Source organism: Arachis hypogaea, chromosome 11 (assembly GCF_003086295.3).
Source record: "Arachis hypogaea cultivar Tifrunner chromosome 11, arahy.Tifrunner.gnm2.J5K5, whole genome shotgun sequence".
In the NCBI taxonomy this organism is placed as follows: domain Eukaryota; kingdom Viridiplantae; phylum Streptophyta; class Magnoliopsida; order Fabales; family Fabaceae; genus Arachis; species Arachis hypogaea.
The window spans coordinates 61,990,089-62,006,085 of NC_092046.1; the positions used below are offsets into that span (position 1 = coordinate 61,990,089).

The 15,997-nt window shown below is 38.0% G+C and overlaps 1 protein-coding gene, 1 long non-coding RNA gene and 1 other non-coding gene across 8 annotated transcripts; 1 reads left to right on the forward strand and 2 right to left on the reverse strand.

Moving 5' to 3' along the window:
• Positions 1-4,452: 4,452 nt before the first annotated feature.
• On the reverse strand, positions 4,453-4,558 carry LOC112725425 (small nucleolar RNA R71). Its single transcript, XR_003164535.1, has one exon. It is a non-coding gene; the product is annotated as a small nucleolar RNA R71 (small nucleolar RNA).
• Positions 4,559-8,271: 3,713 nt separating this feature from the next.
• On the reverse strand, positions 8,272-11,434 carry LOC112721915 (uncharacterized). 6 transcript variants are annotated; one of them, XR_003162460.3, is made up of 7 exons: positions 10,770-11,433; positions 10,338-10,502; positions 9,915-10,168; positions 9,305-9,328; positions 8,907-9,039; positions 8,739-8,820; positions 8,272-8,531 (listed from the first exon to the last, which is right to left on the reverse strand). It is a non-coding gene; the product is annotated as an uncharacterized lncRNA (long non-coding RNA). The 6 variants fall into 6 exon arrangements; XR_011867585.1 differs by having other exon boundaries at positions 8,272-8,534; XR_003162459.3 differs by lacking the exon at positions 9,305-9,328.
• A 2,853-nt stretch (positions 11,435-14,287) lies between these two features.
• Positions 14,288-15,535, forward strand: LOC140176128 (uncharacterized). The gene is made up of 2 exons (XM_072206012.1): positions 14,288-14,475; positions 15,133-15,535. Exons 1-2 carry the CDS (start codon positions 14,288-14,290, stop codon positions 15,533-15,535), a joined length of 591 nt encoding a protein of 196 aa, XP_072062113.1.
• Positions 15,536-15,997: the final 462 nt, after the last annotated feature.

The window sequence follows — 15,997 nt, forward strand, 5'->3', positions numbered from 1 at the left end:
AGTAAAATCCATAACAAAGAGATAACGAATAGAAATTATAAAAGAAAATCTACCACTACAAGAGCAACCAAAAGACCGTTGTGATGATAGCAAACAAGAAAATCTCTACAAGCAAGTAGCAAGAGGCCAATTTTTGAAAAGACCATATTTTTAGAAGCTTAAAAGCTTCATCCATCAAGAAACATCAACTAGCAACGACAATGAAGAATAAAAGGGAAAGAAAAATCAACCTTAATAAAGAATAAAAGGAAAGAGAAAATGCAGCAAAGCAAACGGACAATCTTAAAACGCCTTAAGTGACATGAAGATTTAAAATAGAATCTCAAGGAGAGAAATCTTGAAGATCAACAAAAATGGAATCACGGTGAAGAAGAAAGAAAGTTTGAGAGAAATGAAGTGAAAGTTTCAAAAGTAGAAACGAAAAAGAGGAAAGAGAAAAAGAATTACGTTTATATAGCCACTAGGGGCAAAATGGTAATCTCACCCCCATTTAATGACATGCACGGTTACCAAGGTAACTGAAAAGAGGCGCAAATGGTTACGAAAAGATGTGATGTTCAGATTCAAAAAACACATCAAGTACCTGACCGGATCCCAAAGAAGGCCGTAAACCCGACATGATGGAACAAAAGCTACAAGAGATCAAGAACGACTTAAAAATGTTTGAGCGCGATCAAGTAAAGTTCGGTCTCAAGCAGAGACACTATTCATACCTTAGCCTACAATTTAACCAGGCCCAAAATGATTAAAAACCTAGTCTATAGAGTAAGAGTCTAGATCACACTCTGGGACCTATCCGACCTCATAAAGGTTAGCCCACGTGGCGACAACTTAGCCCAACTTATTCAAAATAAGATGAATCTCAACCGACTCTTACGATCACTCCTACTTATTTAGAAAGGAGATCTCAACAACCTCCATAATAAAAAGGAGTAATAAATTCACTATCAAAGGTGGAATTATTCCAATGTTAGTTATTGACTCTATATCCACACTTACAAATACCTTGACACCCTCAGGTAATTTTCGAACTCCAATCTACTAAAAACCTGCCTAAACCTATGCTAACTTAATCATCAGAGTCCCTTGTAGATACTGATGACTTGCATCATCTATCTTTTTCTCTTAACCAAAAAGACCATAGAATTAGTAGTTTCTCATTCAATTGATGCAATTACTTGAACTAATTGATGAATCTTATAGTACATTGGTTTGAAAAGGATCTTGTTTGAATTTCAGGTGAAAATAGCAACAAAAGAGGAAGAAAGAAAGAAAAATAAGCTGGGCGTGTGTACTGGACATGCCACTTGGTGCAAACGCCAACAACTTGAATGGGCGTGGCACGCCAGCTATAGGGCATGGCATGCCAGTTAGCAACTCCAGAGGAGAGCTCATGATGAATTACAATGGGTGTGGCATGCCAAGGTCAGGCGTGGAACGCCAGCTATCAATTCCAGAAGAGAGTCCATGAAGCTCACAATGGGCGTGGCACGCCAAGTAGATGAACCACAAGGGGCGTGGCACGCCTAGGTCAGGCGTGGCACGCCATTTATCAACTACAGAGAAGGGACTCCAAGCTTTACAATGGGCGTGGCACGCCAACTACAAATTCCAGATAAGGATCCTTTAAGACCTGCAAGGGGCGTGGCATGCCAGGCTAGGCATGGCACGCTAACCCTATCATCCACAATGGGTGTGGCACACCAGGTCAAAGGCATGGTACGCCAGTACAACAGAATAGAGGAGGATGGAAGAAGCATCAAGAATGGTATGCAACTTGAGACTTGAGGCGTGGCACGCCAAGTTAAAGATACAATGGGCATGCCACTTGGTACTAGAGGCGTGGCACGCCAAGCTCATGCGCCCTCAACACCACTATGGGTGTGCCACGCTAGATCTGGGCGTGGCACGCCAGTTCATTTGACCAAAGAGGGGAAGTAAAGCTCCAAACAAGGGTGTGGCATGCCAGATCGAAGGCGTTGCACGCCAGCACAAGCCTTTAGTGAAGAAGATCAATGGGCGTGCCACTTGGGACTTTAGGCATGGCACGCCAAGGAAAAATAACAATGGGCATACCACTTGATGCTTAGGGCGTGGCACGCCAACCATGCTTGCACCATGGGCGTGCCACATGAATCCTGGGCGTGGCACGCCAGTTTACTGGGCCAGAGGAGAGTACTCATGCTCGGTTGAGACCGTGGCATGCCAGTGCTACTTTCCAGAGAAGAAAGACGAAGAGTTCAACAAGGGCGTGGCACGCTACTACTGGGTGTGGCACGCCAATTACATCAACAAGAAGAGAAGAAGGAGGGCTTCGCTGAAGGCGTGGCACGCTAGTCACGCTAGTTCAAGTTTCTAGAGAGGAAGAAGGGAGATATCACCTGGGTGTGCCACTTGAGTTCGAAGGCATGGCACGCCAGGCTAGCTATACAAAAGGAGCGTGCCACTTGGAAGCCAGGCGTGGCACGCGAAGCCAAGCTGAGAGGCTGGGCGTGACACGCCAAACACACACCAGGCACATGTCTTACTTTAAATTAGTTTTCCTTTAAATTTTAATTGTAATTTTCTTTTCCTTTTTGTAATTTTTATAGGAGTAGTATAAATACCCCTTGAAAGTACTGAAAAGGGGGTTGGTTAGTTGGTTGGTGGGGTTGGCTAGTAGAAGGAATTAGTTTAGTTTTACTTCACTTTATCTTCTTCTATCTCTTGTATTTTTCTCTAAGCTATGAGTAGCTAAACTCCCTCTCATTGGGAGAAGGAGCTCTGTTGTACTTGATGGATTAATGATAGTGAATTTCTTCTTCTCTTCATCTTCTCTTTGATTTGCTAGAAGGAATTTTGTTTCTTAAGTCTAGTGTTCAATAATCTTGGAAAAGAGGTTGAATGCAAATTGGGTTTCATGGGAACCTTAGAAAAGGAAACATGGAACCGTGCTTGAAATCCCTTCTCACACTTGAGTATATCTGGATTTTGGGATTCGATATGGTGACATGAAATCCACCCACTATTTGGATCTATGAGGATGTGTGGTTTAATCAGGGACCAAACTTATCTCTTTTCACGAGCAATTAGACCAAAGAATTGGCTGATTATCAAGATTTGAGATATTAAATCACCAAGGAATTGGGGTTCAATCAATCATGATTGCCAAGAGGTCAATGAGTTGCATGATTGAAGATGAGATGATCTAGATTTGATCCAAAGAGAGCAACATCTCCTAATCCCAATGAATTTCCCTATTCTTATCTTCCCTATTCTTTATAGCTTTCTTTAATTTCTGCTATCAACCCATTCCCCATTTACAATTCAGTCATTTATGTTTCAGCAATTTATTTTCATGCTCTTTATAATTCTGCACTTTATTACTTTTCTTTATCTTTAAGTCATTTACAATTCTGTCATTTAAAATTCTGCACCCAGTAATTCTTATTGATTAGCTTGACTAAATCACCCATTAACTAAAGTTGCTCAATCAATCAATCTCTGTGGGATTCGACCTCACTCTACTGTGAGTTATTACTTGACGACAATTTGGTATACTTGCCAAGGACGAATTCATTATATTCATTATAGTGATATAGTGCAAATCTAGTCCATCAAGTTTATGGCACCATTGTCGGGGATTGATTTTGAATTGAGAATGATTAAGTTGATGAGTATTTAGATTAAACATTTTTTATTTTACTTTGTTATTCATTTTAATTTCAGTACCTGATTTCTTTCTCTCTTTTAACACTTGAATTTTCAGTTGTTCATTGTATATATAACCACTCTAACAAGAAGCACACTAACTGTTTGATGCTTTGCATCAACCACATTTGACTTACCCACCCTTCTTCCAAAGAGGGTGTTAATCGTTGCTCTAGATAGTGTTTTGTGTTGTGTATGACAGGGAGGAGAAGAGCTATAACCTCTTACAATTTCGAACTTGAAATAACATTTCTAAGATTGAAAAGAGAGGCAGTGGCAAGAGGCAAAAGGGTGGTTGGTGAAGAAGAAGAAGAGAATCTAACTCAAAATATGGAAGGTGAAGCACACAACCATCAAGATGAAGTAGTGGGAAACTATGCTCCCCCACAAGAAAGGAGAGTGCTAGGCTCTTATATCAATCCCAATCCTGGGAATTGTGGGAGTAGCATCTTGAAACCCACCATACATGCCAACAATTTTGAGCTCAAACCATAGCTCATCACTCTTGTTTAGAATAACTGTTCAATCGGAGGAAGTGCTCAAGAAGATCCAAATCAACATCTAACCACATTCTTGAGAATCCGTGATACAGTGAAGGCTAATAGTGTTCACCCTGACACCTATAAACTGCTTTTGTTCCCCTTCTCTCTCAGGGATAAAGCATCTAAGTGGTTGGAATCATTTCCAAAAGAGAGTTTGACAACTTGGGATGATGTTGTGAACAAGTTCTTGGTAAAATTTTACCCTCTCCAAAGAGTCAACAAGTTGAGAGTTGAGGTACAAATATTTAGACAACAAGATGAGGAGACTCTCTATGAAGCTTGGGAGAGATACAAAGAGTTGACAAGAAAATGCCCCCATATATGTTCAATGAGTGGGTCCAACTGCACATATTTTATGAAGGATTGTCTCAGGAGTCAAAGAAGGCTCTAGACCACTCTTCAGGAGGCTCTCTCAATAATAAGAAGACAATTGAAGAGGCCATAGACATCATAGAAATTGTGGCTAACAATTAGTATTTCTATGCCTCCGATAGGAACTCAAGAAGGGGAGTAATAGAGCTAAACCACATAGATGCTCTGCTGGCTCAAAACAAGGTGATCACAGCTCAACTAGCAGCTCTAACCAAGCAAATGGAGAAAAATCAAGTCTTAGCAATTAATACTCAAGCACATATACAAGAAGGAGATGGCCTAGAAGTTGAATGTGAATGGGAGCAAGCCAACTATGTGAACAATTCATCAAGACAACCATATGACTCCAATGCTAAAACATACAACCCAGGTTGGAAGAACCACCCAAACTTTGGGTGAAAAAACCAACAAAATCATACCCGAGACCATAAACTATATCACTCTAACTAATACAACAACCCCATCCATCAATATAACAATCATAGGCCCTACCACAACCCACATAATGTCCCCTACCATTCAAACCAACAACCACACAGCAACCATTCCCAAAACGTATTATCCCTAATCCCACAACCATGTGATGATAGTGGAAATTTTGCAAGATTAGAAGCTATGATGGCACAAATGGCAGGGGATATTGCCACTGTTGTAGAGAGACAATTGCAAGCTGAAAAAAGATAGATTCAATCCAAGAGGAGGCCATGTCCAACATAAAGAACCAAGGGGCAGCAATATCAAAACTGGAATCACAACTAGGATACCTATCCAAGCAGATACCAATGCCTACAAATACATTTTTCAGCGACACCATGACCAATCCAAGAGGGGAATGCAAGGCCATCACACTAAGAAGTGGGAAGGTGGTGAAAGAGACATCCTCAAGCCACAATTTGCAAGAAGAAGAGGTTGCAAATGACTTAGTAATGCACCACTATTTCGTGGTATATTTTGTGCTTAATTTAGAGGATTTTATCAACTTCCTTTACACTTATCCACATAAAATGCATGGTTTTGTGTCTCCTTCCTAATTTTGATTAATGATTGAAAACATGCTTTTTAGGCCCTAAATAAGCTATATTTTAATCTCCCTCTATTATCATTCGATGCCATGATCTGTTTGTTGAGTGATTTCAGAGTTTATAGGGGGCAATAATGGTTTAGAAGAGAGAAAAAAAGCATGCATAAGTGGAAGGAGCATGAAAAATGGAGCTTTGGAGTATTGGCATCGATGCGCAACGCGTAGTCGACGCGCACGCGTGGAAGCTTGGATCTGGATTGGCGCGCAAAAGTTGACGCATACGCGTGGCTGGGCAGAATTCCCATCGACGCGTATGCGTGCTCAACGTGTACGCGTGGATTGCAAAAACCTAGATGACGCGTACGCGTGACCTACGCGTACGCATGACGCTCGGCGCATGACCTCATTAATAAAATCGTGGCTGGCGATTTCTGAGGACCTCCAGGCCCAGTTTGAGCTAAATTCTGGAGGGAAAAGACCCAAGGGATCAAGGATTGAAGGGGGATTCACACATTTTACACTTTCTTAGCTAGTTTTTGAGTTTATGTTTCTAGAGAGAGAAACTCCAACTTCTCTCTAGGTTTTGGCTTTCTCAATTTCAATTGCACTTGGATCCTTTGGTTAGATCTGAATTTGATTCAATTTTACATTGCTTTAATTTGTAGATCTCATTCTTCTACTCTCAATTTAATGTTCTTGTTACTCTAGCATTGTAGATCTTGGCTTTGGATCTTGTTATTTTGATTTCTATTAATGCATTGAGGAATTTCATGTTCATTGTTGTTAATTGTTTGATTATTGCTAATTGTTTGCAATAGATAGCTTTAATTCAACTTCTCTTCTCAATTTCATGATGTCTTGCACTATTGCTCACCAAGTGCTTGAGAAAATGTTAACTATAGCTATGGAGTAGATCTTCACTCTTGGCTTGGGGGTTGGGTAATTAGAGACACTTGAATTGTGAAGGTCTTTCGTTGATTGACAATTGGAAATTGCTAATTGATTTGAATGACACTAACTCTAGTCTCTCCTTGGGATTTGACTAGGACTTGTAGACTCAAATTGATTCCACTTCACTTTTCTTCATGGTTAGATGTTAACTAAGTGGAGCAATAACCAATTCTTATCACAATTGATGGAGACAATGAGGATAGGAATTCCAATTCTCACCCCTAGCCAAGGTTTTTATATTGATTGATTGTCATTCACTTTTGTTTAGTTCAAGTACTTGTGTCCCTTAGTCTACTTGTTATTTGTTCGTTGTTTTAATGCAAGCTCATTTACATTTCTTGTATCCAATATCAAACACCAAGAGAACCCCTAACCAATGATGTGCACCTTAGAGAAACTCCTAGGGAGAACGACTCGGAACTAATACTCTCGGTTATTGATTTTGAATTGTGGACACACATTTTCTATGTTTGATGCGTTATAACTTGTTGGTTTAGACTATATTCACGACAAAATTTATTGGTAAAATTCTATACCGACAAAATATCGCGCATCACTTAGAAATCAAGAAGGAAGAAAAGACACATACTCCAGCTGCACCAAAACAAGTCTTGAAGCCCTATGTACCAAAGGCACCTTACCCACAAAGGCTAAGAAATGATGGGAAGGATAGTCAGTTTTCTAGATTCTTGGAGATCTTTAAGAGGCTCCAAATCAGTATCCCTTTTGTTGAGGCATTAGAGCAAATGCCACTCTATGCCAAGTTCGTAAAAGAGCTCATGACAAAGAAAAGAAACTGGGGAGAAAAGGAAACTATAGTGCTCACAGAAGAATGTAGTGCAATTATACAAAAGACGCTTCCCCAAAAGATGAAAGATCCTGAGAGCTTTCAAATCCCCTGCATCATAGGGGATATTAGCATTGAAAGAGCATTATGTGATCTGGGAGCTAGTATCAACCTTATGTCCTTGGCCAATGGCCATGATGAAGAGAATGAGAATTGAAGAAGCCAAACCAACAAGCACTACAAAAAAAAGGTCTATGGTAGCTAGTAAAAAGGGTGACCATTCACGGTTTTGGACCTATGGTCACAGTTTTTTATCGTGGCCTATTCTCTTGTGGCCATAGGTCTATGGTCACAGATTTTTTATCTATGGTCACGGTTTCAATTTTCAAATTCTGACACTTTAGGCCACGTTTTTTCACCGTGACCATAGCCTCAATGGTCACCCCTCCTTAAAACCGTGACCATAGACTCTATGGTCACCCCTCCTTAAAACCGTGACCGTAGCCTTATCTATGGTCAAGATTTTTGCCATGACCATAGTTCTATGGTCACCCCATATTAAAACTGTGACCATAGCCCTATCTATGGTCACGGTTTTTCCCGTGACCATAGCCTCTATGATCACACCTCCTTAAAACCGTGACCATAACCCTATCTATGGTCACGATTTTTCGCCGTGACCATAGCCTCTATGGTCACCCCACCTTAAAACCGTGACCATAGCCCTATCTATGGTCACCCCACAAAATCGTGACCATAGCCTTATCTATAGTAACGGTTTTTACCGTGACCAAAGCCTATTTTTTTATGAGATTTAATTTTTTTTTAAAGCATAATCACATCCCAAAATAATAATGATCACAAAATAAATCTAAAAATAAAAAATGATAATCAACAATTAAGATAAGTTGTGATTAAAATAACCGACTAACATATCAATATAGTTGATATCAATATAGTTGAGTGAATACACTTGTCTCAATCTTAGTTTTATACAGTGATATATACACTAACACTAAGTAGACACTATTAACAAAATTGTTCCACAGACGTGAGAGCAATACAATTTAGATTCTACCAGAATAAATTGTTTCTGGTATTGCTATTCTTTCTTCTCAACGCTCGAAAACTTTTGTTTCAGCCACTTAAACATTTGAAAGCTCAACACCTGCTTCATTAACATGCAAAATAAAATCACATTAGACATAAACACCTACATTTATTCTTCTTCAACTTAGGGAAAAAATATCATTAAAACATATATACATCACACATATAATAGCTAGTACACACTATACAACACACATCCACATCATAGTATATGACACATCATAAAACAATATAAAGTACTTGAAGAGATAGTTGTATATATTACCAAAGTACTTGAAATTCTCTGAGTAGCTTCTTTTTGTTTTTAAAACTTCATTTTTGACAGACTTCATTGCAGCTCTTAATTCCTATAAAGCACCAAATAATATAAATATAGCACAAGTAAAAAGAAAATAGAAATAAAAAATGAAGCAACATAAACAACAAAGCAAACCTAAAAAGCTCTAGATTGGCAATCGACAAAACTTAAGTAAGTATGCTCCTTATTCTTCCAATTCACAGATCTGGATTCTGAAAAAATCCTAATTTTCAAGTTTCTTCTTCTCCTCAAATTTACTTTGTTCAAGCTGCAAAGAAATTATTAAAGCATGTTTTGTAATTTTAAATGCTAAATCATTTCAATTTATATTCAGCAGCCTACTCTTAATTTTAGCAGCCATACAATTCAAATAGATTTTTTTATTTGGTGACTTGAATTCTTAAGATGATATGTCATTAAGGCATTGTGCAGGTAAACGACTCAAGATGATGTGGTCTCTGAATATGTGAAATTTGCATACTCGTACATAACATACGGCTCTACCCTGTGCAGCATATTCATGGTTGCTTTACCTTGAGGATTACACCATTAAAGATCTGAAGCCAAAAGAAACTCGAAATAAGGCTATACTCTAATACCACAAGGACATGGTGTATAAATATAAGATACACCACAATTAAGAGCATAATTTGGGGGAGAATAAGTTGTGAAAGAAAATTGACATAACTTTGAATTTTATGTTGTGACTAATATTGGTGGCCTTGAGACATTGCGCATATTACTGAATACACAAGACAAACAACACAATCAAAAGAATAATGTTTTCTAACCATTACCTTCCAAAGTGAGGTTTTTCTACCAAGTAGATCATAATACATGAAATTTAACAAAAACAAATGCTTCTCAAGAATGACAAAATAAAATTCAGTACAATGGGGCACTTAAGGAATTATTTTGACGTCAACAGCAAATGAACCAATAAAACAGATCGAGACAGCACTTAAGAACAGACTTCATAACTATAGCATAGTTGAAGGGTCCAAAAATCATTCGTGGATAAAGCTGACTATGCCAGTATCAATGGCATAGTAGTGGAGAAACACATTGCATGCATGGCAGCACACACATAAACATAGTAGTTCAAATCATAACAATAGATTTACCATCTTGCAACTTCCTTACCATCTTGCAGAGTAGCATGGTATACTGATCCAAAGCCTCCTCTCCCAATCTTTTTGTCCTCTGAGAAGTTTTCGGTCAATTCAAGCAACTCTTGCAGGTGAAATCCTCCAAATCTCTATCTTTTCCCTTGCTAGTTATGTGGCTGAAAGGGTTCTTTGAGATTCCATGGACAATTTGAACTTCTGCTTCCATTGATGAGGTCCAAGTGTCATCTAATCTGCCAGGGTCATGGTCGCGGCCTCGGCCTCCTCTACCTGTGCAGTGTCAGTAAAATAAGCACTCAATAGAGATAATTATTTAGATGCTCAAAGAGTCTAATGAACTATTCTATTATCATCAAGTATCATACCCACACATAACAATGTTACCAACAAGTTCAAAAGTTTAATTCATACCCCTTTTATTTATAAAACTAATACATACTTTTTTTAACTACTTCATCATCAGGTTGAAGGTCGTAGAAACCTTTTAATGTTGGTGGCATCCTTTTCTTTGTAACTAAAGTTTGGTCCCATTGCTGGTTAGTAAAGCTTTTTTCATCTTTGTTCACACTTTCATCCTTTAAGCTGGCTTCCAATTCAATTGATCCTGTTACAAACATGGTTTCCATTTTTGTTAATGAGTGAAAAAGAGGTAAGAAACATAAAGAGGCAAATGGAATTACAAATAAAAGATAAACCCAGTATCGGCATGTGGAAAAGGATGAACTGTTTACACACAAATGACACAAGGAATACATAATTGAGATTTAATGACACAAGAAACACTTCAAAGCAAACCCCAATGACATAAAATAATTGAGCCAAACAGCAACACTAACGATACATAATTGAGCCAGAGCAGTGACAACAATACCTCCGGCAGTAAGAGAACAACTGGGTTCATCTCCAATGGCGGCGGCAGAGACGAACTCCGGTGGCAGTGACGCTGAGCAGAAACGGCGGAGGAGCGAGGCTCACTCTCTTCGGGCCTTGTTCATCTCTTTCTCTGGGTTTCTTCCACTACGACGGCGGCACCTTCAATCGACGACGACGGTGACTCCGACCACACCAGCGGTGATGGCGACGGTCCCTCTCATCTCTGTCGCGAGCTTCCTTCTCGATCGCGCCTGTCTCTATCTCCCTCTCACTCCACTGCGAACCTCTCTCTTTCCCTCGTGCTCGATGGCGACGACAACGGCTTCCTCCTCCATCGCGTGACAGTGACGGCGACGCAGTGGCGGTGCGGGACGGCTTCTCCTCTTCGCGTCTTCTCACTCTCTGCTTCTTCTCAGCTCGATTGCCCTCACTCTCCCTCTCTTTCTTGCGAGCATCGACTGCGACGGCGGCTGCCAGTTCCGTCGGCGCCGTCTGCTTCCTCTTCCCTCTCTTCCCTTCTCCGTTTTCCCTCTCTCTCTCTCTGCGCTTTCGTGGGTGTGTGCGTGTGTTACCGTGAAGAGAGGAGGGTCGTTTGAGGGTTTGTATTTTGGGAAATTAGGGGTGTGGGGGATTAGGGTTAGGGTTTGTGATTTTTAATTTGGGAATTAGAGTTAGAAATTAGGAATTTTATAAGAGAATTTGGATAAAATAGATATTTTGATAAAATTGATGGATAGAATAATAATTTTAAATTAAATATACTCCACTAAAAATATTTTAAGAATACTATTTACAATATATTGCTGAATAAAAATAATTTTTTAACTTAAATTATAAAATAAATATATTAATTACGTTTTATCAAGTATGTTTAAATTTAAAATGTCAATTATCTAAATTGAATCATATAATTTTTTATTATTTTTTATTACCAGAATTTTGATTTCAAAGTATATAAAATAATCGATTATAATAAAATTACACAAAAATATTAATTAACTTAAATTCGAAGTACTTATAAAATTAATTTAGCCATCCAAAATACATGAGAATAGGGTTGTGAGGGTTAGTGTGTGATTTGAATTTTAGGGTTAAAGTTTGATAATTTTAATTAAATTAGGATATAGAATAATTTAAAATTTAATTTAATTCTTTAAAAATTATTTTAAAAATATTATAGAATTATCAATTTATTTATTGATTTTTAATTAAGTCTTTTAATTTAAAATTTTAATATTTAAATTAAATTATATAAATTTTTATTAATTTTTAATTATTAACTTATTAAATAGTTTTAAGTTTAAAATAATTTTTTAAATTAAAGTTAATAGTATTTTACTTAATTTTTTATTTATGAAATTATATTTAAAATAAATTAGATAAATTATCATTAGTTTTTAATTATTAAAATTTTTAAATTTTAAATATATGAAATACTCAAAATTATAAAAAAAATATATAAGAATCTTAATTAATTTATATTCAGATGATTAAAATCTGATTTAGTTACAAAAATATTTTTGAATAGTAATTAGAATTAGGGTTAGGACTAGAGTAGTTTAGAAATTTTAATAATATTAGAAGGTAGAATAGTAATTAAAAATCAACCATAATTTATTTAAATTATTTTAAAAAAATAATATTTATTTGTCAATTTATTAATTAGTTTGAAGTTTTAAATAATTTTTTAATTTAAAATTAATAGTATTCAACTTAATTTTTTATTTATAAAATTAGATTTAAAATTTTAATATTTAAAGTAAATCATATAAAATTTTTATTAGTTTTTAATTATTAAAATTTTTAAACTTTAAATATATAAAATATTTAAGATTATAAAAAATATATAAAAACCGTGACCATAGACCCTTTTAGGTCACCATTTCAAAAAATCGTGACCATAGACCCTTTTAGGTCACTCCCAAAAACTGTGACCATAGACCTCTTTAGGTCACCCCCAAAACCGTGACCATAGACCCTTTTAGGTCACCCCCCAAAACCGTGACCATAGACCTTTTTAGGTCACCCTTTCGAAAAACTGTGACCATAGACCCCTTTAGGTCACCCCCCAAAACCGTGACCACAGACCCCTTTAGGTCACCCCCAAAACCGTAACCATAGACCCCTTTAGGTCACCCCCAAAACCATAACCATTGACTGTTTTAGGTCGCCTTTTTTTGAAAAACTATGGCCATAGACCCTTTTTGGTCACATTAAAAACCCGTGACCATAGACCCTTTTAGGTCACCCCCCAAAACCGTGACCATAGATCCTTTTAGGTCACCCTTTTTTGAAAAACCGTGACCATAGACCCTTTTTGGTCACTGTAAAAAATCGTGACCATAGACCCCTTTAGGTCACCCCAAAACCGTGACCACAGACCCATTTAGGCCACTCTTTTTTAAAAAACCGTGACTATAGATACTCTATGGTCACCCTTTTTCCAAAAAGTGTGACCATAGCTTTTTTTTTTGTTACGGTAAAAAACCGTGACCATAGACCCTCTATGGTCACGGTTTTTTACCGTGACGAAAAAAACCGTGGCCATAGACCCAAAATGTTGTAGTGGAGAATGGTACTTCAATTAGCTGATAGGGCATTTAAGTTTTCCCATGGAGTAGTAGAAGACTTGGTTAAAGTGGGAGAGTTCATCTTCCCAGCTGATTTTGTTGTGCTTGACATGGAGGAAGAGTCTAATGCATCAATCATACTAGGAAGACCATTCTTGGCAACAGCCGGAGCTATAATTGATGTGCAAAAGGGAGAGTTAGTTCTAAGATTGCATGAAGAAAAGATGGTGTTCAATATTTTTACTAGAATGAGCTATCCCAAGGAGTCCATTCGAGAATGTATGATGGTAGACACAATGGAAAAGCTGGTTCAAAGAGTCCTAGAAGAAGATCAATGTGAAGAGCAATGGAGCAAGATCATCAAACATCATGTGGTCAACTACCACAGGAAATCACAGAAGGCTCAATTATGCTAGACAAGGCAAACAAAGAGAAGATGGAGGCACCAAAGCTAGAGTTGAAAACCTTACCCCTAAGCTTGAAGTATGCTTACTTGGGGAGCAACAACACATATCCAATAATCATCAACTCAAGCTTGAGTGAAGAACAAGTAGAGAAGCTCATCAATGTGTTGAGGCAACACAAGGATGCCATAGGGTGAATACTTTCAGATCTAAAGGGAATTAGCCCTTCAATGTGCATGCATAAGATCCTTCTTGAGGAGGATGCCAAGCCTTCAATACAACCACAAAGAAGGCTGAACCCCTCAATGCAAGAAGTAGTGCAAAAAGAAGTGTTGAAGTTATGGCAAGCAGGGGTGATTTATCCTATCTCAGACAGTTCTTGGGTGAGCCCTATTCAAGTAGTCCCTAAGAAGGGAGGAATCACAGTTGTGGCAAATGAAAGAAATGAATTCATACCAAGAACAGTGACTGGATGGCGCATGTGTATAGACTACAGGAAGCTCAATGAAGCCACAAGAAAGGACCATTTTTCTCTACCATTCATGGACCAAATGTTGGAGAGATTTGCCAGACATGAATACTACTGTTTCACTGATGGATACTCAGGCTACAACCAGATTGTAGTGGATCCTAAAGACCAAGAGAAGACTTCTTTCACTTGCCCTTATGGTGTTTTTGCATATAGACGCATGCCCATTGGTTTGTGTAATGCACCTGCTACATTCCAAAGGTGCATGCTATTCATATTTTCTGATATGATTGAGAGGTTTATTGATGTTTTCATGGATGATTTTTCAGTATTTGGTGACTCTTTTCCTAATTGTTTACACCATCTTGCCTTGGTGCTCAAGAGATGCCAACAGACTAACCTAGTTTTGAACTGAAAAAAGTGCCATTTTATGGTCACAGAAGGGGTAGTCCTTGGCTACAAAATCTCTAAGAAATGCATAGAGGTAGATAGAGACAATGTAGAAGTGATTGAAAAATTATCCCCCACCTTGCAATGTCACAGCAATTAGGAATTTCTTGGGACATGCTGGATTTTATAGAAGGTTCATTAGAGACTTTTCAAAGATTGCCAAACCTCTACGTAATTTGCTTGTCTCTAATGTACCGTTTATCTTTGATAGAGAATGCATGCAAGCTTTTGATGAGCTTAAAAGCAAGCTCTCCTCTGCACCTATTATAGCACCACCTAGCTGGGACTTACCTTTTGAATTGATGTGTGATGCATCAGATTTTGCTATTGGTGCTGTCTTAGGACAAAGGAGAGACAAGCTAGTGCATGTCATCTATTATGCTAGCAAGGTTCTTAATAAAGCCCAATGAATTACACCACCACTGAAAAAGAACTCCTTGCTAGAGTTTTTGTATTTGATAAATTTAGATCTTACCTCATTGGTTCTAAAGTCATTGTGTTTACTAACCATGCAACACTTAAATACTTGTTAACCAAGCAAGAATCTAAGCCTAGGTTGATAAGATGGATCCTGCTACTCCAAGAATTCAACATTGAAATCAAGGATAGAAGTGGAGTAGAAAATAAGGTGACTGACCATCTATCAAGGATACTACATGAGGAGAATGAAGCACATAGCCCTGGGGTGAATGAAAGCTTCCCGGATGAGCAATTGATGATAATCCAAGAGGCCCCATGGTTTGCAGACATAGCCAACTTTAAGGCCATTGGAGAGCTACCTTCCAACATCAACAAACACTTGAAAAGGAAGCTCATCAATGATGCCAAGTATTACATTTGGGATGAGCCTTACTGGTATGCAAAATCGTGATCGTTCATTCCTTGGTAACGGCGTCAAAAACTTAATACGCACGTTCATAATTTTAGTTCTTTGTCACAACTTCGCACAACTAACCAGCAAGTGCACTGGGTCGTCCAAGTAATAAACCTTACGTGAGTAAGGGTCGATCCCACGGAGATTGTTGGCTTGAAGCAAGCTATGTCACCTTGTAAATCTCAGTCAGGCGGATTCAAATGGTTATGGTGAATTGATAGTTAAAATATAATTAAAATATAAATAGGATAGAGATACTTATGTAATTCATTGGTGAGAATTTCAGATAAGCATATAGAGATGCTTTTGTTCCTCCTGAACCTCTGCTTTCCTACTGTCTTCATCCAATCATTCCTACTCATTTCCATGGCTAGCTTTATGTAGGGCATCACTATTGTCAATGGCTACTTCCCGTCCTCTCAGTGAAAATGGTCCAAGATGCGCTGTCACCACACGGCT